The 23,327-nt window shown below is 46.3% G+C and overlaps 4 protein-coding genes and 1 non-coding gene across 8 annotated transcripts in view; 1 reads left to right on the top strand and 4 right to left on the bottom strand.

Annotated features, from left to right (window-relative positions):
* Positions 1–2,658: 2,658 nt before the first annotated feature.
* LOC135369489 (acetylgalactosaminyl-O-glycosyl-glycoprotein beta-1,3-N-acetylglucosaminyltransferase-like) lies at positions 2,659–3,153 on the bottom strand. The gene has a single exon (XM_064603074.1). It carries the CDS (start codon positions 3,151–3,153, stop codon positions 2,659–2,661), a length of 495 nt encoding a protein of 164 aa, XP_064459144.1.
* A 2,679-nt stretch (positions 3,154–5,832) lies between these two features.
* On the top strand, positions 5,833–11,817 carry LOC135368920 (polyisoprenoid diphosphate/phosphate phosphohydrolase PLPP6-like). Of its 2 annotated transcripts, none has more exons than XM_064602480.1 (3): positions 5,833–5,987; positions 7,764–8,087; positions 11,284–11,817. In XM_064602480.1, exons 2-3 carry the CDS (start codon positions 7,799–7,801, stop codon positions 11,679–11,681), a joined length of 687 nt encoding a protein of 228 aa, XP_064458550.1. In that variant the 5' UTR covers positions 5,833–5,987; positions 7,764–7,798; the 3' UTR covers positions 11,682–11,817. The 2 variants fall into 2 exon arrangements, with proteins under 2 accessions (XP_064458550.1, XP_064458549.1); XM_064602479.1 differs by having other exon boundaries at positions 5,835–5,987; positions 7,790–8,087.
* Positions 11,818–13,258: 1,441 nt separating this feature from the next.
* Positions 13,259–14,747, bottom strand: LOC135368921 (polyisoprenoid diphosphate/phosphate phosphohydrolase PLPP6-like). The gene is made up of 2 exons (XM_064602481.1): positions 14,204–14,747; positions 13,259–13,793 (listed from the first exon to the last, which is right to left on the bottom strand). The coding sequence occupies exons 1-2, from the start codon at positions 14,451–14,453 to the stop codon at positions 13,381–13,383; spliced, it is 663 nt and encodes a 220-aa protein (XP_064458551.1). The 5' UTR covers positions 14,454–14,747; the 3' UTR covers positions 13,259–13,380.
* Positions 14,748–16,560: 1,813 nt separating this feature from the next.
* LOC135368918 (uncharacterized) overlaps positions 16,561–23,327 on the bottom strand; it is a 55,574-nt gene continuing 48,807 nt past the window's right edge. Inside the window, exons 3-6 of one of the 3 annotated variants that reach the window (XM_064602478.1) lie at positions 22,580–22,735; positions 22,262–22,516; positions 19,955–20,017; positions 18,192–18,255 (exon numbers count right to left, since the gene is read on the bottom strand). In XM_064602478.1, the coding sequence (XP_064458548.1) occupies positions 19,965–20,017; positions 22,262–22,516; positions 22,580–22,735 (464 nt within the window). In that variant the 3' untranslated portion in view covers positions 18,192–18,255; positions 19,955–19,964. Of the gene's footprint in view, positions 18,256–19,954; positions 20,018–22,261; positions 22,517–22,579; positions 22,736–23,327 lie in introns of all 3 variants that reach the window. The other 2 variants (XM_064602476.1, XM_064602477.1) reach the window with 2 other exon arrangements.
* On the bottom strand, positions 22,826–22,898 carry Trnak-cuu (transfer RNA lysine (anticodon CUU)). The gene has a single exon. It is a non-coding gene; the product is annotated as a tRNA-Lys (tRNA).

Here is a 23,327-nt window from a genome sequence, read left to right as displayed (position 1 = left end):
TGTGTGCTGTTGTGAAACAATCTCTAGCGCCACACGAAAGGCATTCACTGTTGATACTAAGCTACGGAGCCAGTTCGCACGATCCGCTAGGGGCGCTACTCGTCGGCCCGCTTGATCTGCATCGTGATTGGGCAATGGAACTGTTGCTGTCGTCTGCTACGATAGTCATACGTCCGCGCCTGCGCGTTCAAATTGACTATCGTAGCAGACGACAGCAAACAGTTCCTACGAAAACGCGTACATTCAACGCTTGTACAAAAATACTAAGGTAAGATGAAGTACAAAGTATTGCAGAAGTGATTGGAGCAATAACCAGACCGATCAGTAGCGCCACCGCTACCTTCCAAATGCGGCGCTTGGAGGGGTGTCTGACATGGCCGTGACAATCGTGGTCGTGTACTAAACTGCGAATACGGAATATGTTTAATGAGAGAGAGTACGATGTGTCGCGTAAATTTTACAGGAAAGTCCTTTTCTGACAGGCCGTGTGTTCAGGCGTGGAGGCCTGGAGTCTTCATTCACATCGCTGCAGAATAGCCGAATGAATACATTTAATGTGAATACGTAGTGTGTGGCGCACAAATTACAACTTCACTGCTGGTCGACGTAATGCCCTGAGGTGGTTTATTGCTGGATAGTGACGGACCTGTCCTGTTATCCTTTCGCCGCATCCTAAGTGCCGCATTGAGCCTCTGTATGCAATAAGGGGATAAGTCGAAAAATCTCAAACCGAGAAAACTGCATGCGAATATCTGATAAAATAATTGCAGATGGGCTTCCTCGAATAACGCAAATGGAAAATGCGTAACATATATGCATGTGTCCACTTTACATGCATGTCCCGTTAGCATCGTTTCTGGGTGTGTGACTTTTGTGTAAGTTACTTTTGTGGGGGAAGTTATGCAGTGGAGCAGCCTAGATCGTGATTATTATGCTGCTAAACGAGCACAATTTCGAAAATGTCCTGTATATGGCCTTCAGACTATGCCTTATTAGCTCGATGCACGAGTTTTAGTAGCACTGCTGACTCTGTCACGTGAGGTAGGAAGAACGGTTCATTTCCGCATCGTAGCAAAATTTAAGCTACACACACATGCAATTCCTGTTTCTTACCCTCCTATGGCGTGTCAATGAATTCCGATACAATCAACTGCAGTTTTCTTTGACAGGTACTACATACTCGTATGCAGATGTCATTGCAACAGAAATACTACAAAGTGGATAATTCGACTTGTCCCCTCACTGCATACAGAGGTTCAATTGCTTGCGAGAGCGCCTCCGGTGACATACTGGTGTGTACACATCTACCGAGTCCTTCACGAACGTCTCCAGTTCGCAGCCCAGTTTCGAAAGGTTGTCCTTTTGGGGTATTTCTCTCGTCTCAACTCTCTCTCCCGACATTCGGGCTCAACCAGCGAGAGCAAGCAAGTGGAGTTCGAACTACGGGGGAATAGTCGAAATCGAAACAGATCCAGGTCAAAAAAAAAGAAAAAAAAAGATTTAGTTCGTTACCGGAACCACTGAGTTTTTGTAACCAACGAAAATAACTAGGTAAATGATATGTTTTTACCTGAAGCATCAGGAGCAAGTTAGGAACGAAATTAAACACGAATGACTTTCACGAATTTCATCGTCCGTTTCTTATCGACGAACCGCCATCTTTACTAAGGACCTTCTGACCGAACCTGATGCACAGTCTCGACGCCCGCACAGCCTAGTGCGTGCCTGCGAAAGGGGGGGGGGCGGACCCCTCCCCCAATCTGAAGTGATGTGATTTAGCCCAATTCAACGACCCTACCTCTTGCAAGATGGCAAGTTTAGAGTCCGTTAGGCTTTGCTTTCCCGTGTTTCTCTCGCGCTAACAGTGGATCAGATGGAGTTGTTGAAATGCATATAAAAAAAACTTGTAGAATTGTACAATTCTTACATTTTTAGATTCAGTACATGACCTCCTTCCACTTCTATGCAATATTTACCTTTCAAACGCTTTCACAAATTTTTAACAACGAGTGGTCCCGGTAACGAACTATACAGTCGAGAAAAAAAATGCGAGCCAATGCAATTCAATCTCTCACCTATTTTTTTTTTATTTCTTCGTCGTATCAACATCAAACACAGTATAGGGTCAGATCCCATAACACATTCAATAGACGCATTGGTCGCGAAAAGTTCGATTATCGACGAAAAGTTCAATATTGGGTCCACTTGTACAGTCGGCGTCATAAACGGGTACGAAATGGTCGCAATATCTCTGTCGTTTCCTCCTTCCAACACTTCTTCCATAAGCGCCAAATGCCACGACGCTCGCTGAATCACGCTGCCCATGCTAGAAGAATAATGGACGAAGAGGATGTTCCAATCCAGCAGTAGCTCGTCGCACCTTTCCTCGTCAAAGCTTACGTTCTTCGAAATATCTTCGTGCCCCACTCCGATAGCGAGCGCCAGCTGACCAGTAACGCAGGCATCGTCGACCTTATAGTACGGTATCTTCAAAGACCGATAATATCCGGCCGGGCATGATCACAACGCGGCCGGAGCAATACGTGTAGTACGTGGACTTCGGGCACAGGTAATGAGGAACATAGAAAGTATGGTCGACGTCTCTGTAGACATGCATTTGATTCCAGACGAAACAGTGCATAAGTCTGTCCTGTGGATTCACTCGCTTTCGGAGGTAGTCGCGTAGCTGGACGGGACGAACCGAACCGAAACGTCGTCGTCGAGCTTGATGACGTGCTTGACGTTGGGACAGTGAACGGACATCCAATAGAGTCCCGTCGTAAACTTGTGAACGAGGTTAGCGTAGATGTCTTCGAATGGAAGGATGACAGTGTCTCCGAAGATGTCTGCTTCCATAGTGTTCCACGCTTCCAGCGTAGGATCTTCCGTACAACCCATGACGAAGACGATCGCCGAGTTCCAGAAGCCTAACATGGCGGCGTGTCCCAACGTGTCGCGGTAAACAGCATGGTGAGGGAAATTGCTCGGAGCGGAGTTGACATAGAAGAGGATGTCCACCCCACGGCGAAAGGCTTCGATGGTGGCCGAACCACCGATGTACTCGATGTCTTCTACGACGGAGCGCTCGGTCGTGTACTTGAGTGAATAATCCCGCGAATGTACCAGGGAAGTGTCTTGGAGCAAAATCGACATGTCGACGACGAACGATAAGGTGATAAGCAGTATACTTATACGTTTGCCGACGGTTGATATTCGTGCCATTGACACGTCTTTCTGAACAGCCGAAGTGATGACCTTGCATGAATATAGGCTTCTTCTTCTCCTCCTTCTTCTTCTTCCCACGGAGAATGGCCATTAGCCACAAGGGAGATCGGCCAGGGCTATGCACGCAAGGCTTCTTCTTCTTCTTCTTCCACCATAGGAACAGTGGCCACCAGCCACACAGGGCGATTGGCCATGCAGGGTTTCGTGCAAGGCTTCTAGCACGCGGGCCGGTGCTACGTGACGTCTTCCTCTTATTCTTCTTATTCTTCAGCCAGGAGGGCAGTGGCCGCTAGCCACAAAGGACGTCTTCTTCCCACACAAATTATACTAAATCATTTTTCTTCACGGACCACTCTGTACTCTAATTTATCCAGGATAAATTTTATGTCTACATTTTGACGCTAGGATTGATCTCAGCCCACGCTATTAAATTTCATCTTTTCGGAAGCGAATTTATTTTAGCTCTCATTCTTTATCAGTCACGTAACCGGATCAGTGACGGACGGGGCTGGGGTTGTCGCGACGTAAAAGTAATAATAATAATAGGAAGGAAGTGGTTGACCAATGGCCGTGCGCTCTGACCTGGCGACCCCATAGAGTCAAGGTACGCTTCAGAGTATCGACACTGAGGGAGCACTTTGTTAGGCGTCTTTGATCCTCAACTCGGGGTGGTATACGGGTGTGGTGCGGAAACAAGATGGCGCTCCTGCTCTCCCTTGGACAGAGCCGTATATTAAAAGGGAGTCTGGCCATTAATGGGTCATGCCTATACCTGAAGCTCCACCCACTTTTTCAGCTTTCCGACCAATGAAGTCTTGAAATATGAAGCCCTATCAATCAGCCTATCCTCACTATTTGCCCTCTTATCCAACATGGGCAGCGCCATTTTGGGTGGCAAGTGGATTGGATGGGATTGAAATGGATACCTCTCGCAATCTGCAAAAGTAGTGGATTGTTGGTGCAAATTTGATGAGCGCCACCTAGGGAGCGTAAGGCACGTCGGGAATTGTCGTCTGCTTCCGTCGTTGTACCGCTGCCGGCAGAACCACCTGCTGGGACACATTCTGTTGTCGGTATGATTTTTAAACAAATCTCCATGAATAGTTGGAATATAAGAGGCAATACTGTTTATATCCATGCAATCCAGCAATTAAATATAAGATTGTACAGCACAGCGCCGTTTTTGTTATGATTTTGTTGTGGTCGCCGTGTTCACTAGGCCTAACACCGGCGACAAAACGTATTATTTTCAGTTAGATATCGATGGATGAGCATAAGTTGAAACTGATTTCCGAGAAACTTATATTAGGATGTACATTTGCAGCGTAAAATCAGGTTAGTCTGTGAAATTTTTTGTCACGAAATCCCCGCTTCACTGAGTTTGTCTTCGTCGCCATTTTGGGTGGCAGTATGGTGTCATGGCGACCCCCTTGGTAAAAGGCAAACCAATCAGAGGAGCGAAATTGTGATTGACAGGTCGAGCCTCTTTTTGTGACTCCTCCCAATGGCCAGACTCCCTTTTAATATACGGCTCTGCCCTTGGAGATACCAGTGTCGATACTCTGAAGCGAAGCTTTATTTAGTGACTCTAGGCGTCCCGAAGCCGGTGACGAACCGATCTAAGCTTCCCGCTTCAATCACTTCAATCACCAATCCAACACTACCAAGAAGCACTCTTAGAACATTTTCGTGTTGCTGCACAACTGTTACTCATACATAAACATGGTGTTTGCTCTAACGTGTCCAGAAATTTTAAAGCGAGCGATAAAAAAGAAACGAGCGCTACTTTTTATCTACTTGACTAAGAAACAGGTGCTACTAGTGAAGCAGTTTCTAACTGAAGTAGCAGAATAGTACCACTCGCTTTTGTTTCATCGCTGGCTTTAAATATGATTTCCGGACACGTTAGAGCAAACACCCTGTATAATTTGCGTTACTGGTTCTGCGTTGTATTTGTGCTCTTTTGAAATGTCCTGTCCCCCCTCTATAATACTTCTGCCCTGAGGGTAATAAAATAAATAAATAAATAAGCACTTGGGCGAATTCCCATGAGCCTACCGTGAAGAGGTAGCGTTATATTTCGAAAGTACGGGTCTTCATTGGAATTCTCCTCGTACCACGGTAACCACCGGGATTATGGGCGAAGTTACCTCGTCGTCGTCGAGGGGGTTAGAGGGTGGTGACACCCCTCTAACCCCTAAAACAAAATATATGGGTAACATAGCCATCTCCAAAACCACCATATCCCACAGCTGTGCCACACGCGCATGGCGCGAGCGGCCCGTCGGTTCCAAGAAATTGGGGAAGGGGACTCCTTCGGATCCCTCAACAATTTGGGAGCGAACTCTCACTCATCGTCACACATTCCATACGAAGCTATAGGGTACCTCCACGTGAACGTTACATATGTAAGTTTCTGTTTGTCTCAGCAGATTTCCCAATAAAAAGGCAAAACGAAATGCTGCGCAAGGTAGAACGAAATCCCTTTGATCAGCAAAACGCCGACGCCCGTGCCGACGCCACTCAAGGTCACGTGATAGAGCCGGGTCACGTGGGGGAAAAAACAAAGTGAGTCATTGGTCATAGGCCGCGTCTGTGACTCGGATTGAGGCTTGAAGGGCATGAATCCAACGGCATCCAATATTCAATCTGCCATCTGCCACCCTGCAACAAGTGCTCACGCGCGTCAATCGGAAGTACCACCTGTTTCTTGCCTGCATATCTTGTGTCAGTGAATAAGGCCACCGTGTTGTTATATACAGGTATGAGGTATAGTTCCGAGATACCAGAAACGTTTGTACTCTTCTTGGTCATGCATGAAATCGCCTGTCATTTGATCTCTGCCATGGTATCAGCGTCATCCGAGCGTTGTCTGTTTGAGGAGAACTGAGTCATGTTTGGACTACCGTGCTGTAGTTGGAGGGTTTTACGCCTGGGGGACTGTGCGACTGCGCTTCGAAACGGGTAGAAGCAAACTAAAGCTAAACTCAGACCAAGACTAAAAAACGGCATGCTGCTTTTCAGACTTCATTACTTTTGACAACTCAGTTTTTCACCATATATTCCTTACAACTCAGTTTACATCCTAAATTAAAATGGCGTTATCACAAAAACGAATTAGAAGGGGCCTTGGAAAAATGCCCTACAACAGTGATTGCAAAGGACATCTGCATCGTTATCACCGTGTTATGCAAACATCTCGAACTCCATTTATTCCTTGAGATAATCGCGATGTAGCCTTCGCATACGTCTCATTTTACTGCCTATATGTTGCAGCAACTAGTTCTTTTTCCTTTCTTTTTTTTGACAGAGACAATTTGTATGTTGTCTGCTCAACCTTTCTTCAGGAGGAGGAGACGAAGCATGTTTCAGAAAAAAATGATAATGCTAGGCAGGTGCAGGGCATTTTCAGAGTTGGTTTTGCAAATGACTGGTATGACGTCAGTATGCAAAGATGGAAGTCACCCACATGAAGCACACTTGAAGCACATCAGTGACAGAAGTGTTGCACTATTTGCACCATGCAAGCATGGAACCCGAGGTACTGCGCCATCCTGCTCCGACAAGGCTATTTTTGCTGCACCTGCACTCACGTACAGAAGTAGACTGCAGAAAATATGAAAAAAAAATGGCTGGGTGACTTACCTGCAATGGGAGGCAGTTTATATATAAGAGCAAGTGAATCCAGTCACGGCTTCTCTTGGCGAGCTCTCAATTTACGAGAAACCATAAAAACAGAGCTTTTCAGGTTCATCTGAATTGCTTCATACTTTACCTACATACATTTTTTTTAATAAATCTGAAAATCTGGAACTCTAAAAAGCTCAGGAGCTATATTGATATCGTGTGAATGGTAGCATCCCATATCGTAAATCAGGAGGAACTCGTTGGGGTACCCACTGCCAAGTTATTTGAATTGCAGGGTACTTTTCTATTGAAAATGATTTCCAGTGCCCAGTGTAATTTGGGTACTGCAGGACCAATTCATTACCGTGTCATTTAGATAAATTCATTAAATATAGAAGTGAACTAAAATTAAGTGAAGAAGCAAAGCTAAAATGAACTGCTTGTATCAATGATTAGAAAACAGTAAACAGAAGACACATAATCCTTACGTGCTCGTGGTGGCCTGCAAGTGGCATGTGTGAGTGACAGTCGTAAAAACCATGTCCATAGCTGTTCCTAGCTATATACTACCCATATGCTAGCTATTCAAGGAAGCCACTTATACTTTTGAACAAATGTTGTCTGTGTTGTCGCGCATATATATCCCTCAAGTTCCTCAAAATGGATTTCGGAAAGAGAAGTATTAGGTTTTGTGAGGTGTTTTAAGGTTTCCCGAGAAAAGCAGGGAAACAACATAAGAGGGATGTAGCACGGAGGCGGCAACGGAAACGAAAAAGGTCGCGCTACCTTTCCCTTCTGCAGGGTTGCGCTTCCCTGTGGCTATGTCGTTGTAATCGAAACCTTTCTTTGTGTTGTGAAAACACGTGTAACTACGTTTGCAAATTGACGTTCTGAGGCTGCAACACACGTAGATTCACCACTACGTTGATGCTTGCAGTCGCCGGAGATGGGCAGCGAACCGGACGACGCGACGGAGGCCAAGAAGCGTGACTTGCCGCCGCCGGGCTGGAAACGGAACCCTTTCCTCCTGTCGCTGAAGAGGCTCGACGAACTGCTGTCCGAACGGTGCTTCCTTGCCGCCTCCGAGAAATCTCCCCTCGGCCACCGCATACCTGCACTGTGCATGTTGGAGCGGACAGCTCACAGTGCACTGTGGTTCGGTGGGCTCCTCCTCCTCATGTGGTTCTTCTCGATGGATCCGCCGTTCCGGACCTTTCTATTCAACGTCTTCCTGGGCAAGTAGAGCGCTCTCTCTCTTCCTTCACCTGCAACGTAACTCCAACGCTGACAGGTTCACCTCGGAACGACGGTGGTGAGAATAGTACTCGAACAACGCTGTGTCGACCTTTTACGTGATGTGGCAAGACGGACATTGTCGTAATACACAGCCAGTACACTGTCCTTGTGCTCAACGTATTCTTCACGTGGCAGCAGAGGCAGTGTTGCCAGAACGTGAGGCTGAAAATTGGGTGTTCAGATTTCTAAAAGTCGTTAGAATATGTATATCGGGAGAACTTGCAAAGCTTCACACAGGTATTCCTTGTCCGTATATAAATGTGGCAGAAACTTATTAGAACCAAAAGGCCCTAAAAACAATTAAATATGCTATACCATACAAGGCAGGCTTTCACTTGCTGAACTGCAAGCCCTTCTACAGAAGAAACGAAACCTTATGCATTGTGAATTTTTCTTTTTTCTTTTCTTTTTTTTATGAGAGGCAACATTGCTTCCCATGTGGTTAACTTTTTGCTATGTGATGTTTTTTCTTCAAGTAAACATACTCACCTGCTCAGAAATCCAGTTGCCTTCAGTGGAGGTAGTAACGAGGACCTAACATGGAGCGTGTAGAATCAGCAATATTGTTGTCAAACACTGTATACGTAGCGTCCGACTTCTTTGGTTAAACCCGTTTTTTTCCCAAATTTCAATCGCTAATCACATGCACTATCTGCTAGCAATTTATCAGAATGCGTGATAGAATAGAATAGAACCTGATTTTAACCTCCCGAAACTGGTAAAGGCATTTAGACCAAAAAAAAAAGTCAGACCGTACGTGTAAGTAGTAACTTTCGCAAGGACAAATTTCCGTGGATGCTATTTTTCACCGGAATTAAAGCCCCGCGAAGTAAGTGACACCCGTTAGAACTTTGTGGTGCATGATCAGCATACCACGAAATGTTCTCCATCCGAATTCATGAAATTATTGAGACCGCGAACTTTACCACCTACACGGTGTTGAGAACATATCTGCCGGAACACACCGGCTTCAGTACATTGTGTCGACATACAAGTTGATACTGTAAGTCATTGATTTTGCTGGGAACATATTTTTGTGTTTTGGGGGAAGTCATTATTGACACGAAAACTTAAATTTGCGAAAAACGCAAGCTCATGTTTCTCGGTGACATCAGTGTATCTACTTCGCTGGTACTTAAATTCGCAATTTTTGTCACTCGCTCCGCATGAAAAAATCCACTTTTCCAGAATGTGTGATGCATATGGCAATCTAGCTTGCTTGAATGTAGTTCGCACTAATCTTGCTGTTGACGTTCAGCAGAGGTACGAGGCAGGGGGAAAAAAATAGCGAGAAACGGATTTTGTCTGCAGCCTAACAAACTCGCAGTATACAATATTCAAATATTTGTTGTAGTAGTTTGCTCGAATGGATTGATTGATTGGTTGGTCGATGTCAAGTCACCAGATTTGTCGCTAGGCTTCAGACCAGCGTAATTTGTCCGTGTGCTGCTCAAAAAGTCACTAGGTACTGTCACTAGAACGACTGTATTTGTCAGAGATGCTCAAGTATCACTCTGTATAGAGCGCCACAAAATGGCACTTTGACATCTTTTATCGATGTGGCGAGCAGTGATACCACCTCCAGCTAATTGATAAAAGTTGATAAAAGTGTTGATAAAAGTAATGTGCATGACACAAACTCCACATGGCTTCTGAGATAGAGCAACGTAGAAATTATGTTGCAGTAGCAGTCCAGATATAATTTAGTGTCATGTTCAAACTCGCTTCACTTGTCTTCGGCTGACAGAGTGTGGAGCCTCGACGGCAGGCCTTGTGGTGCAGGTAGAAATGTTGAGAAAAAGTGAGGGGCGCGCCGATGCCACCATATTTTTTAGACAAGTATTTTCTGTAGCGTGTTTACTTGATCTTAGTACAGTGTGACATGGTGCCGAAAAAAAACTTGTCATTACTCTCGTTAACAGCCCGTGAAAACTTTGCAGTCTCGGCAAAGGCCTTTTTCGTTTCGGCACATGTTAGAGGTCATTTTGTTTTATGCTGGAAGAAGATTTGCAGAAAGTGTTTCTAAATCAAAGAAGGACATTATCAGGAAGGTATTGTGGCGGACACGCAAAAATTTTGCCGCAGTTTAACCTTATCTATCGTAATTGCCATCGTCGCTTAAGTGAGACTTACATAAGCTGTGTAGTAAGCACGTAGTGAAAGTAATGTTCGCATGGTTTGAGTGCACATCACAAAATTAGCCCACGTGAAAGGGTATAAGGCCTTGCAGAACTGGGAAAGTACAAGTGTTATCTAAGTGCATACCTCTCTCTGTGACGGTAGCTTCAAAAATGTAACTGTAATCAAGATAGAATGGCGTAGATGCAGCCTAACTGGTGGACGAACTCCATGGTAGGCAAGCCTGAGAGATGGACAAGACACGTAAACACAACACAACACGAAGGCTCAAAGTTTCGTGTTGTGTTGTTTACGGGTCTTACCCATCACTCAGGCTTGCCTATCATGGAGTAACTGTGATTAACTTTCTCAAGTACAGTAGTGCCATATTTTTTTCACGCGTAGTTTTGTTCTTCTTTGGAACGTTCTATATACCGGACATTCACACGAGCGACATTGCCCGCAGAAGTGGAAGACACGAAAAACGTCATAACTTCTGAGCACGAGCGCTCAACGTCCTCTGTTCACACTGCTACCACGGGGAATATCCTGCAGCACAGCCACAAGATATTCCGTAGCAGGCGACAGGAAAGACACTGACGGTGTCGTCTGCTAAGCATCATCTGCTAAGTGCATAGTACGCCACTCCCGATATTCTGCACCGTGCGAATGCTCAACATAGCACGGGGCGGAACTTAGTCTCCGTGAGCATTGTTTCCGCTCTTTCTTCCGCCGGAATATTCCGCGAGGACGTCGCTCGTGTGAACACACGGATAGGAACGCAGCTCCAATTAGACAACATTTTAGCGTAGAAAAAGGGCTTGCCGAAAGCAGAGTGGCAGTAAAACCCTCGAGAAACTGTTACGACTTCAGCGTTACCATAGTAACGCACGTGACGCACATCACTGCCGTTGCACAAAGTACTAAAGTCAAATCATGGAGAATCGCAGCTTGCTCAGAGCTGGAATTTGTAAATCGGTCACCCTTCTACATTTTCCCCCGTTAATTTTCCCGCAGCACTAACGCTCGACGTGATCTTGGTCGCCATCTTGAAAGCTACTTGCAGACGACGGCGTCCAGGCGTGACGAGGGAGCAGTACGAGAGCTCGCCTCAGGCGTCCCACCTCAGCTTCCCGTCCGGCTTCACGTCCCGCGCCGTTCTGGTGGCCCTCATTGCCGTCGACCACAGCCACTTGTTCCCCCTCTTCAAGTTGCCCTTTGTGGTCTGGTGCTGCGCAGTGGCAGTCTGCAAACTGCTCATGGGACGGCAGTTCGTTGGTGACTCCCTGGGTGGTCTTGTGCTGGGGTACCTGGAGTACCACCTGGTTGTCGTGCCAATGTGGTTGTCGCAGGACTCTGTGGGTTTCTTCTTCAACCTGCTCGACGACGATGCGGCCGTCGGAGTGTCCTTGTGACGCTGGCTCTCGTTGATCAGAATGTTCCGGTTAGAGTTCCTATGTTCGGTTGGTTTTGTGTGTCTCATACATGACGTACATCTCATACATGACATATCGTGCGGAGAGTAAAAGACGTGGTGGTTCGTAAAACTGAGCTGACTCGTCCTCTTGGACAAAAAAAAAAAAAAGTCATCTTCCAAGGAAGTGTTTTGCTGAGCGGGTCCGAAAACAATATTTGGAGATGGTGTTGTAGGAAAGATGTTGGCTGCAGCCAGTGGGATTGACGGTCTGAAGCTGAGCTTGGCAAATGTTGCGGTCACGTTGCAATTTAGAAATCGACCAAGTGAGCCAAAGGTGCAGCAAAATCTTGGGTATGTAGAATACACTGCAGAGAGTATTGCTGACGTAGAAGGTATGGATACATGATAAACTGGGATTGCTGGTGAGGACGTTATCGCAAGAGCTGTAATACTGATCTGGTCTCAAACTCGACTATCATAATTTAGATTTAGAATCTATTACAGCTACCTAAAAATGTAAAACAAAAAAATGCAAATTGGTTGGTTCCCAAGGAGCGAAGACTGCAAATTAGATTTCTTAACCTCTTGTATCCATCCATTACGCCATTTATATTTACATATTTATTTTTGTATATATTTATTTCTATTCATTGATTGTGCCACTGTCCCAGCTGCGGACGGCTCCCATGTTGACTATTTCGCCCCAAACAGGTGGAAAACACATATTCGCATCACTATAGCCACATTAGGGTGCATCTTGAGAAGCAGACAAAAAATTTACTTTTCCTTCCCAGACTGCACAGAAAAACCCATAACCTTATGGCTGTTTATTTGTCACACTGATTTTTTTAAAGGAGACAGAAAAAGAGACTTCCTCATTTTTTGCATTTTCCAGAAATCTCCTATTATAAGTAATTGACTGGCACTCGTCAGTGCAACCTTGGTAAGTGTGTCACAGAAGGTTGTGTCCCTCACACAACTTGTCAGATGATACACTAGAGCTCTGCACTGGTCGGCATTTTCCGGGACGGACCCAGCCTTCTTGTTTTTGTGCTGCCTGGCCTGGCTCAGCTCAGCTCAGTGGCCCAGTGAGAAGAGCCCAGCCCAGCGTTTCCAGTCGTGGCTGAAATTTACAACAAGAGGAGACAAGGCAACAAAAACCTGCAAGAACTGGCGGTTTAACACAGCAAACCACACAAGGCCGAATGAAATTCAGAAAGCACACGGTCATGTGCGTTGTTGTTACGCTACACATTTTTGTGGAAGTAGAGCAGGATGTCGACAAACTCCTCCTCCCAATCCCTACCTCCTCTCTCACCGAGGTGTGTGAAATATATGAGAAACCAGGGCCAATGCGAAGTCCCTTTGAGAAGGTTCTAGAGGGTCGAATCAAGCACTTTATGATATGAACTGATAGTCCTCCGTTGTGTGGAATTAGCTCTATGATACACTGCCAACACAAATTGTGATGTCTGTTCGGTGTGCCTCCTAACTCTTCATCTGTCATGGATCACATAATTCGTGTGGATGAAATCTCCCCCCGAAGACGCAAAGAAATAGGCCGTGAGTCTAGTAGACAAGTGAGATTGCGGAGTATTATCGTTTTATCGTGTTCTCTTAACGCTGTACAACGGACAAACCGAGACATCCTAGGCTGCGAAATTACACGACCCACTCGAGACTCACAGGCACGTCCCTCATAGTTCAACGCCTTCATTTCCGACATGAAAACTTGCAAAACTGGTAAAATAGGATGCAATGTAGAGGGCAGTCTCGCTGTTCATCCAAAACAATGTCACTATCACGAGATATTCGATCACTCCTAAAATAATTCCGCCGCAAACATCTCCTATGTAGTGGCGGCCCAGGAGGACCCTTGAGCCGGCCACAGCGGCGCACCAGAGAACCGACGCCAGTTTAAATACTGGGAAAACGGAGGTCTTTAGGATGATGATGCACGACAACATGGCTGTCCTCGACGCATGGCCTGATGGGAAGGATAATTTGTCGATGGACACCGTAAAGAACATGTCTTGCCGGTTGACGACTGGACGCTTGCGCCGTGCGGCTGATTTCACACAGGCTACTGCAATGAGGTCGATGCACAGTGCTGGAAGGAGGAAAAAAGATAAAGTTGAAGAGGACAGCCAAAGCTGCACTGCTTAAATGACGACAGTGAATATCGACGTCATGCGGCAGGGCGTGCCCTGGTAGCTTCCTGGTACACAAGTATTTCGTATCATGCTGTGATTACTTTGTGGCACATATGAAAAATTAGTATAGGTGAATGTATCCACTGAATGTACAGCATCCTGCAACGTTAACTGTAACGCTGTGACTGCTGGGGAGCCACCCAACGGGCGCTAAGTAGATTTACGAGTCCCTCGTTTTATGAACGCGTGCCGTTCATAAATCGAGGGCCGACTGGTATAGGAGAAAAAAAAAAGGAGGGTTTTATTATTAGCAATTACTAATAACTTAGCCTTACACAATAATGTAGCTTAATCAAACGATACTTGCCAAGGAAAAGATTTATATAGAAAGCACAGAGTTCCCTGTCTGTCACGAACCATACAAGCAGCACGTCCACTAGTAACCAAGGGATGCCATGCGCAGAGTACTCCAAGAGTATCATCGTTGACCTCCAGCTCGCCATCGGCGAATGGTTGTTGGCAGCCAGAAAGCACTTGCTCGACAGCTTTTCGTCGGCTTGCTTGAGTTGGAGAAGTAGCGGGTGGCACTTCAACCCCGAAGTTTGCTGTTGTGACATTTTGAGACTTCCCGGCACGCTAGTTAACACACCACAATAACCGGTATTTGGAACGTTTTCGTCAGACGTACGCCTGAAGGGTCTGAAGTACCGTGCGGCAAGGATTTGTCACAGTTTGCCGGAATAATGGCAGGTAGAGCAGAATAGCTCGACCGACCAATGTCAAATCTGACTTATTAGTTCATTTGTAATGCGTAACCACGTATTAGTGCTGCGAAAATATTCCGCCGATGATCTACCGCCTGCGCCGGCTTTTGGCGGCTTGCTGTGGTTTGCTTTGGCTGTTTTGATTGGTGGCGGCGGCGGCTTGATCCAGCGAGTGGTGCCGCCGCCGCTCGCTTTTTGGCGATCGGCGCGCCGCTGTCGGAGAACGAAGACTTTCCCCCTTCTGCGTTTCAGAACACCACTGGGGGCAAAACCTAAAACCACATCGTAATGCGATTGTTTTTCTTATTTCTGTTGCAATAATATTCTGTCCGTTCGTTGTATGTAGACAACTACTCATACGTTGGTTGGTTGGTTGGTTGGTTGGTAAAATACGTAATTTGCGGCAATGATGTGGTTAATGGTGAACAGGGACTGAAACCGAAACTAATATCGGTTCGGTTACGGTTACAGTTCCGTTTCAGAACTCTGAAAGGGATTGGACGTTTTAATATTTGCGGTTAATGGTAACCAAACAGTCGAACCGGTGATCCTTTTTCTTTTCTTTTTTTTTTTATCTGGGATGTATCCGCAGGCTGAGTGGATGTCGCGAAGTGAGTTTCAAAGTGCAAACGGGTAAAAATGAGCATATTTATCTTCGACGCACTTTTGCCGTTTGTGACATTCCCCGTAAAATAATTTGTTGCGGTCTCTATTTTCTCGTGCACATTCATTTTGCTCTTGCTGTAACGAACAAGAAAAATAGCGTGCGTTCAGCAGTTAAGCAAACAGAGATGTGGAAACAAACAACGTGCAACTCTGGGTATCTTAAATGATCACAATAATACAGTTCGCCACTCATAAGTAACGTGCACAACAAATGAACATGAATCTACAAAACTTCTGAACGAAAAACACAACGACGAAGAGGTATACTTTAACAGAGGCACGTACTGCACTGCTGTTCGCGTTCACGCTTGAACCGATTCATATGAACCGGTAACCGCAATCACATTTTTTTGGTTCGGGTTACGGTTTCGGTTAATCGACGATGGCGGATTGCGGTTCCGTTTCGGTTTCAGTCCCTGGCGGTGAATCTGCCGACACCACTAAAAAAAAAAGGAAGATCAGCGACCACGATATGCCTTCACCAAACACGGAGGAAAATGTGGCAGTAGGGAGACAAAATATGTCAACGTGACATCTCTGCTGTGCATACCCCTATTGTTGTGAGGAAAATATTTTCTGGAAGGTCCCAGAAATAGACCTCTTCCTGTTTACAAAACAAACGACATCAGATGGTAAACAGCGCCGCCAACCTGGCAGACTGGAACTACTACTACAAAAAAAATATATATATTTTCGAACAAGGCAGCTTGGCAACATTTTCTTGAGTGTTACGAATACAGAGGCGGCATTTTCGAAAAATGAGGTATTACGATTGAACAATGAAAAATATTACTGGTGTGAAGCATAACTAACCTTTGTAGTTCGTACTCTTGTCGAAATGACCACCGGCATGGTGGTAGCCAAGGTGTCGTGCTGAAGTCTCTGAGGTGGTGGGTTCGAATCATATACCACCGGCGCTGCTGTGTGAGGTTTTCCCTGAATATATATATATATACAAAAAGGAAAAATAGCCGAATCTCTGCCGGCTTGCACAGCGGCCTCCACAGGTGGCGCGGGATGTCACTGATGAAAAACACTGATGTCTCGCCGAGACACACTGTTAGCGCCGACCCAAGATGGTGTCATTTCCCTGCGCCGTGCTGACGAGCTCCAAGTAGAGCGAAACAGCTGTCCTCGGCTGGGAGTGCACGATCAAATTATAAACATATGCTCAACGTGCAGCCACAGAACTGCGACTGTTTTTCCTTATATAAATAATATATGGTTCAGATGGTTGTTTGCCTCATATGTGGCGAACCAGCAGGGAGATAATGTAATTAATTCACAACTAGTGTATGGTAGCTACATCTCATTTACTTTTGAACGCTTTCAGAAAGGTTTCTACAGTGTTCCGTACCGTCAAGGTTCCTTTCGTGGATAACCATAAACACATATACAAACAAGAAGGAGTTAAAAGTCAGCTCCGTCGATATTTCGCTGCTACACGTTGCGTTCAAAGTTCCCTCTGTGAAACCATACAGCGCATGCGCGGAAATTTTGTTCTAACCTCCACAGCGGCACCAAGGACGTGTGCACACTTGACTCACAAAATATACCGAGTTTGCAGACTGCACAAGTCGATTCTTACAGCTTTAGCGCAAGATTTTCTTGTACTGTACCTGGCCAAGGCCATCTAACCGAAAGAAGGGCTTGCCCTCTACTGACAGGACGTGTCGTTTGTCTTTATGCCAATCGCAGTCACGCTTGTAGTGACCTTTGCTCATACAAACTCGCCGAACACTTGAACAACAGCCTACAGCAGTCAATACATCAGTGGAGATGACCTTTAACAGTATGCTAACACAAGTGATATTCGGAGACCCTTCAGAAGCGCACATGTAAAGTCATGGTACGTCTTGTGCGTCAACCTTCGTTCAAAACGAGCGAAAACGGTCACAAATTTTAGAAACGGCTCTATTATTTGGCACGACATTTCAGAAGATCCACTTTTTGCAGTTTTTGTTGGTCGAAGAATTCCACGAGGCCGCCATCTTGTCCTGGAGTTCCTGGTCGGCCCACGGAAGAACTATGCACATGAAAATTCGTCCCGTGCGACTGTCCGTCGGAAACATGGACACGGGGGAAAAGGCTTCGCCACCGTCCACGAACTCTCGTATTTTCGCGTATATATCGGGATAATGTCTCGCCAGGTGAACCCCGCGCGTCTCCAACTGTTTCTCCACTTGCCTCAGCCCCTGTAGTCGTTGCCTGTGCTGGGGCGCCACCCCGTTTGTACCGGCAGGCGGTGGTACTACCGGTAGGATGAGCGTCTGCACGTCGTCTTCCGGCAGCGGGCTCGTCAGGCGCAACTTCATCGCTTTCACAACCATCTCGCGCGAGATAGCGCTAATACCCGCGGGCGTGTTCACTTCTTGCGTCACACAAACGGCTACTAGGAGGACAAACTTCCGGTCCGGGTCGTAGTCGTCGCAGAGCGACCGCACTTGAGCATAAACGCGAGCCCCCATATCGTGGGGAAGAAGGTCAGTCCGCGGAATGTAGAACATTTGGCCCCGGACGGAGTCCCAACCCCCTTCCAGGAACTGGGCCGCCTTCTGCGGTCCGTGGAAGACCATGCGGACGACACCGCGTCCTCGGGACATGAGCCCACGCTGAGCGCACACGGAGAGGTGATGTCGAGAAGTCGGGTCGTGGCGGATCTTCTGCAGGACTTCTTGGCATAAGTTGGAGACCCGCGTGAAGGGACACCGGCGCGACTCCCGGTGGTGGGTACGGCACACGCGGCTGCAGAAGTAGCTGTAGCACGTGGGGCAGGTGTGCACCTTCACCTTGCCGCTCGTGTCGGTGGCTAAGATCCTCTGGCAGAGGTTCCACTGGCATTTCACCATGGCCGGCTGGTCGGGAAACGTGGTCTGCGACGCGGATTCGGGGTCGGACGTGTCTACGGTGGTCGTGGTCGTGGCGGCGAGGTTGGCGTCGTCGGTGAAGGGTTCTGCTGTGGGCTCCGTTGTCACATGCCTCGGTGTATCTGCAATAAGAAGTGGGTTAATAACGTTCCTAAATGGGTCTTTTAAACACTTCTCAGATGGGTTGCTGTTGCTGCTATATAGACACAGCTGTGATGACCTCGTGGTATTAGACGTACCAACATATGTTTTGAAGTGTCAACATGACCGATTTAAGAACTGTACACAAAAGGAACACGCATTTTCTTGAGCTCGTCACAGGTCTTCTGCATGCGGTCCTGCTGACGAACGCAGGTGGTGACACGCTGTAGCTGATTACTATATATGAAGCGTGCTGCCCTCTGCGGGCTATGCGGCTTGAGTACGCTACTTAAGAATAGCTCTATACTTGAGTAGCTGAGGGGTTAGAAACGCTGTAAGCAAAACATTTCAACGAATGTGCGAGTGTGGAAGCGAAGTAAAAAGCGCAAAAATGAACGAGGCCGAGGAAAGAGCAGAAAAGAGAGAGAGAGAGAGAGAAAACTTTGTAATCAGCTTTGTTTTAGTTGCTCTCTGTTATTCTAACTTCTATGTTGCGCTTGGCGAAAGTCTGCATCGGTAATTACAACCTATATTACCAGTGATGCCCACTAACTACTTCCACAGTAGTTTAACTATAACTGCTTCGCGATTGAGTAGTTTAACTAGTAGTTTAACTGCTTTTCAGGGGAGGTAGTTAAAACTACTTCTTTAACTACTGCAATATGTATTTTAACTACATCAATAACTACTTATTAACGTCGTCCATCAATCGCATTCTATAGTGTTCTCGGGCACCTAAATATGAATCACAAGCAGTGATAAAAGTGAAGATTTAGTACGCATGCACAGCACAATTGTTCTGCACCTCCGTTCTCATCAAACAAGTAGCTTAAGGTAAAAGTTGGAAGCACAATCGTGCCGCAAAGCTTGCGGCAAAATCGGTAGTAGTTGGCGCCCGTAGTAACCTCACTACTGTAGTTAACTACTCCAAATAGTAGTTTAACTAGTAGTTGCCACTACATTTCTGCAAGTAGTTGATAATTACTTTTTAACTACAATCAGGTAGTTTAACTACATGTAGTTAAGTACTGGCCAAATCTACTGCCTATTACTGTTCCCGAGCCATCTGAATACTACTGACCGCTGCATAAGAGCCAACTGAATTTCGCATATCTTATATATCTGAGCTTGATATGTATTCGGTTCTTCGAACTTTTGATGCCACTCTTTTTTACTAATGTATTGCTACGATTGTGCGATCGACTAGAAAATGTGTGGTGTTGGTCTTGGCGAAAAAAATAAAAGTGAGAGAGCGTTTTGCTACGGACACTTATATAGCCCATTGTATTTATGTTGCCCCAGTGCAGCCGGGAGTCCGTTCTGGCTACACTATTGACCCCCGGCCGGTCCCCACAATCATTTCAATTTCAATATATCGATAGGAAACTGCCAAGAACGTGTAAAAAGTGCGTGACCAAAACAGCGGTGCATTGACAACACGTGCAGTGCTATGGATATCGCCTAGCTCCCACGGACACTTTTGGTATGGTGACCTGTATATGGTGAGCATATACTTTTGGAACGAAAGATGATTCCTATATAGCAGGAATTCAGTGTGCGGTCTCTGCTGGGTCTAAAAACATCCAGTTAGAGTGCAGACGACATCTCTGTCAGGAGAAGCAAGGCAGTGCATTCTGGGAAACAAAGCAGACGACCGCCTTAGCTCGAAAAGTCACTTACTGTGCAATACTCAGCGGAATAAGGTCCTGAGCATGCGCAACGAAAAGTCTCCGGTTCTGGAGGCTGGTCAAAAGAGACAGCATGTTAGGGTTCGCCTTTTTCTCACAGTGCCATTATATAGCAGAACTCGCGCATGCGTGTTGAAAATTTGCCACGCCAGACTGTCGTCTGCTTGTGACTAGGAAATATAGCAGATGACGATTATAAAGTGAGAGTCCGACTTAGATATGTATTCGTACAGGGGCTTCTGGTTTGCTTTACGAGTACAGATGAGATGACCAGGAGGCCAGAGGTGCTTTGGGCAACGTCATCTATATGCGCGAGGTTCTAGAATAAAAGAAGCCTGCATCACAGAAGTTAAAAAACTAAAAAAGAGCTGGTGCGCTTTCTACATTGAAGGTTGGTAAAGGCACCCAACTCAGATAAACGAACTGTCGTCTGGCTTCGTATTTGAAATGATACAGCTTAAAGTGCCACTATGAACTAAAATATATATATATATTTGATTTCGTATTATATAGCCGTCCCACAGCTTTTATCCCATCTCCTCATCCTAAAGATGAAATAAGCTGAATTAAATTGAATAATTCTCGCTAAAAAAACTGAAAACTTGGTAATTTCGGAATCTCCAAGAGTATCGTGACCAGGTGTTTTTGCGTCTGTCTCCCAGCAATAGCGCGCGTCTCCGCTCTCGGCCCCACGTTGTAAGACTATAAGGAGCTGTTTTGCGTCGACAGAAACGGACCCGCGAGGAACAGAATGTTGCCAGTCGCGAAACTGAGCGCATCATGACGTCATGCTTCTTTAAACTAGAAATTATTATTTTTTTTATGATAATTGAGTGTCACATAGAGCAACAATGTTTTGGAAGAATGAGACCGATAGATTGGAATGGCCTACATTTCCGGAGACACGACATCAATTTAGTCCGCACAGTGGCACTTCAGAGAGAAGTCAATTTGAAATAAATACGGAATGAATTAAAATTTGAAAGTGGTTGTCACTCTTCGCCCATCCCACGTAAATGCCCGATATACACTCTAATAACCCTGTCACACTGGCTGTCTTCAACGACCATTGAAACCAGTGACCATTGAAAATGCACTGATCAAATTGAATGCATGCAAACCATTGAAATGCACTGATTTCAATGGTCATTGATCTCAATCGTCCTTGAAGACTCCCCGTGTGACAAGGGTATAAGAAAAAAAAAGAGTAAAATGGGGAGTAAATGCCGCCTTTAGTCCCCTTGATTGCCCCAATGACTCCCCATTTTAGTCTCCTAACCCCGACATTTACTCCGCAGGACTGCAAATTGTCACTGAACTTCGCGCATGGTCTTCCGAATGCAACAGTCTTACGTAAATATGTGCTCTTATTGGTCAATTTGATGGCATAAGGCTGTATAACTCCGCCAACTTAGCAATTTTCCACCAACACAGAGTAAGAAACAGTTTACGCTTCATTCTTCGCAAATTGTGCCCTATGTATGCCGCAAGATTTTATATCACTCGATATATCGCGATTGAAGGTTTGATTCAAAATATTTTCATGCATGTACACGAATTATGTACCTGGGGGCTCTTAGAACAGAGCGTGAAATGCAGTCTCTACTCTGTGACATTCACTTACTCCCGTGCATTTACTCCCGAACGGGATTATTTTTTTGTGGCAATGCATTTAGTCCCCAAAAGGAGTAAAAGTACTTTTTTTTTTCCTTAGAGTGTACTTGCATCGACGTGAACCTGCATTTTCAAAGTGTTACGGCAAAAGGCGATGTCCATCTTGGGGCAAATACAGTAGACCTCTCCCTTTTTGTAAACAAATGACGTCATATAGTGTACGACAGCGCCACCAATTTGGTAGAGTTGTACTATAGGCTGGAAGCTAGGGGGGGCGAAAAAGGTCGCGCCCGAAAGCCATATGTTCTTGAGGGGATTACGATGGTCCCTGAAAGGGATGCGAACTTCGGTCCTGCTTTTCTTTTAATAGGAGGCAGCGAACACGTGCCCATTCGTGGAACCAGGCCCTCCCCCTTCCGATTTGTTTCGGTTTCAGTCTGTCTACCAACGTCATGATGACGTTTCCTGGGTAGAGGTCTATACATAGACCCATAGAGCCGCAAAGGGACAATCTCAACAAATGTAAAACAAACGTAACGGTGTCGTCCCTGACCGATAATCAGGAGGGTCCACCACATTCACCCCCTTGCGCTGGGGCACACACATAGGCTTTTTCGTGAATTGCTCGTCGACCAATAGACGCGTAGCACTGTTTAAGAAGAAATAAAAAAAAATGGAGGCGCACCTTGACGGATGACGATTTCAGGCGAATGGTCGTTGGAGGACCCACTGGAACACGTCTGCTGCGGCACGGTCAGATGGATGTTCCCGACAGAGCCGTGGGTATCCTGGGTGTCCTGCGAAGTAAGGAAGCGGCCGTCCTGCTTCAGGATCGAGATGGGTGTGGAAGGACGGGCCCCTTCGCTGCCACGTCGTTCTCCGCGTACATCGGGTGAAGGGCCCTGTGCAGCGGGACTGCAGCGGCCTGGTGAAGCAAACGCTGCATGAAGAATGAATGCGTTTTGAAATGGCTGGCTTACGGCAGGGAGACGCACACACTTACAGACGTGCCGTATTTCTGGCGAGATGGGACTCAGTGTAGCTGTCTTCGAGGGTGTTTCCAGTCTGCTAGAGTGCGATGGAGATATGTCTGAGAGGGCCAGCAGAGAAGACAGCATGTCTTCCAGTGTCACGTCTTCTTGAGATGAGAACTCGCGTCCTGCACAAAGGAACGGTTAATTGTGAGAGTGTTTCTGCCGTCAACAGTCAGACTTGAAAAAAAAAAAAAAAATAAAACAAAAAAATAATGCGCCCAACGTGGGGCTCGAACCCACGACCCCGAGATTAAGAGTCTCGTGCTCTACCGACTGAGCTAGCCGGGCAGTTAGTGTCAGGGGCGAAAAAGACATGATTGAGGTCGAAACTATATTCGGACTCAACAATCATTGTAATGAGAGTTCAGCCGACATCCTACAGCATGAAAATCTCTCGCACAAATAACTGTACTTCGTATCTGCAGTTCCGTTCAACAGCTGCGTCCTTAAATTTCTCATTTCGAACTCTCCCCGCCCAAGCAATGCGCGCAAGCGATCCGATCTCCAGGCCGTCCGCCAGATGGCGAAACCAGTCTCGCTACCGACTGCTCGGTTGCATTCTTCTCCGCACTTCGGCGCTGGTGCACATTTCACAATGGCGGCCCCCTGTCGTCCGGTTGTGCAGTACGTCGTCGTTCGCGGCGATCTTTTAACGGAATTGAAGTGGCCAACGGGTGCAGTGATTGCACAAGCATGCCACGCTTCGTCGGCAGCGAT

The sequence above is a fragment of the Ornithodoros turicata genome, chromosome 9 (assembly GCF_037126465.1).
Source record: "Ornithodoros turicata isolate Travis chromosome 9, ASM3712646v1, whole genome shotgun sequence".
Classification (NCBI taxonomy): Eukaryota; Metazoa; Arthropoda; class Arachnida; order Ixodida; family Argasidae; genus Ornithodoros; species Ornithodoros turicata.
This window is presented reverse-complemented; position numbering and strand designations above follow the sequence as displayed.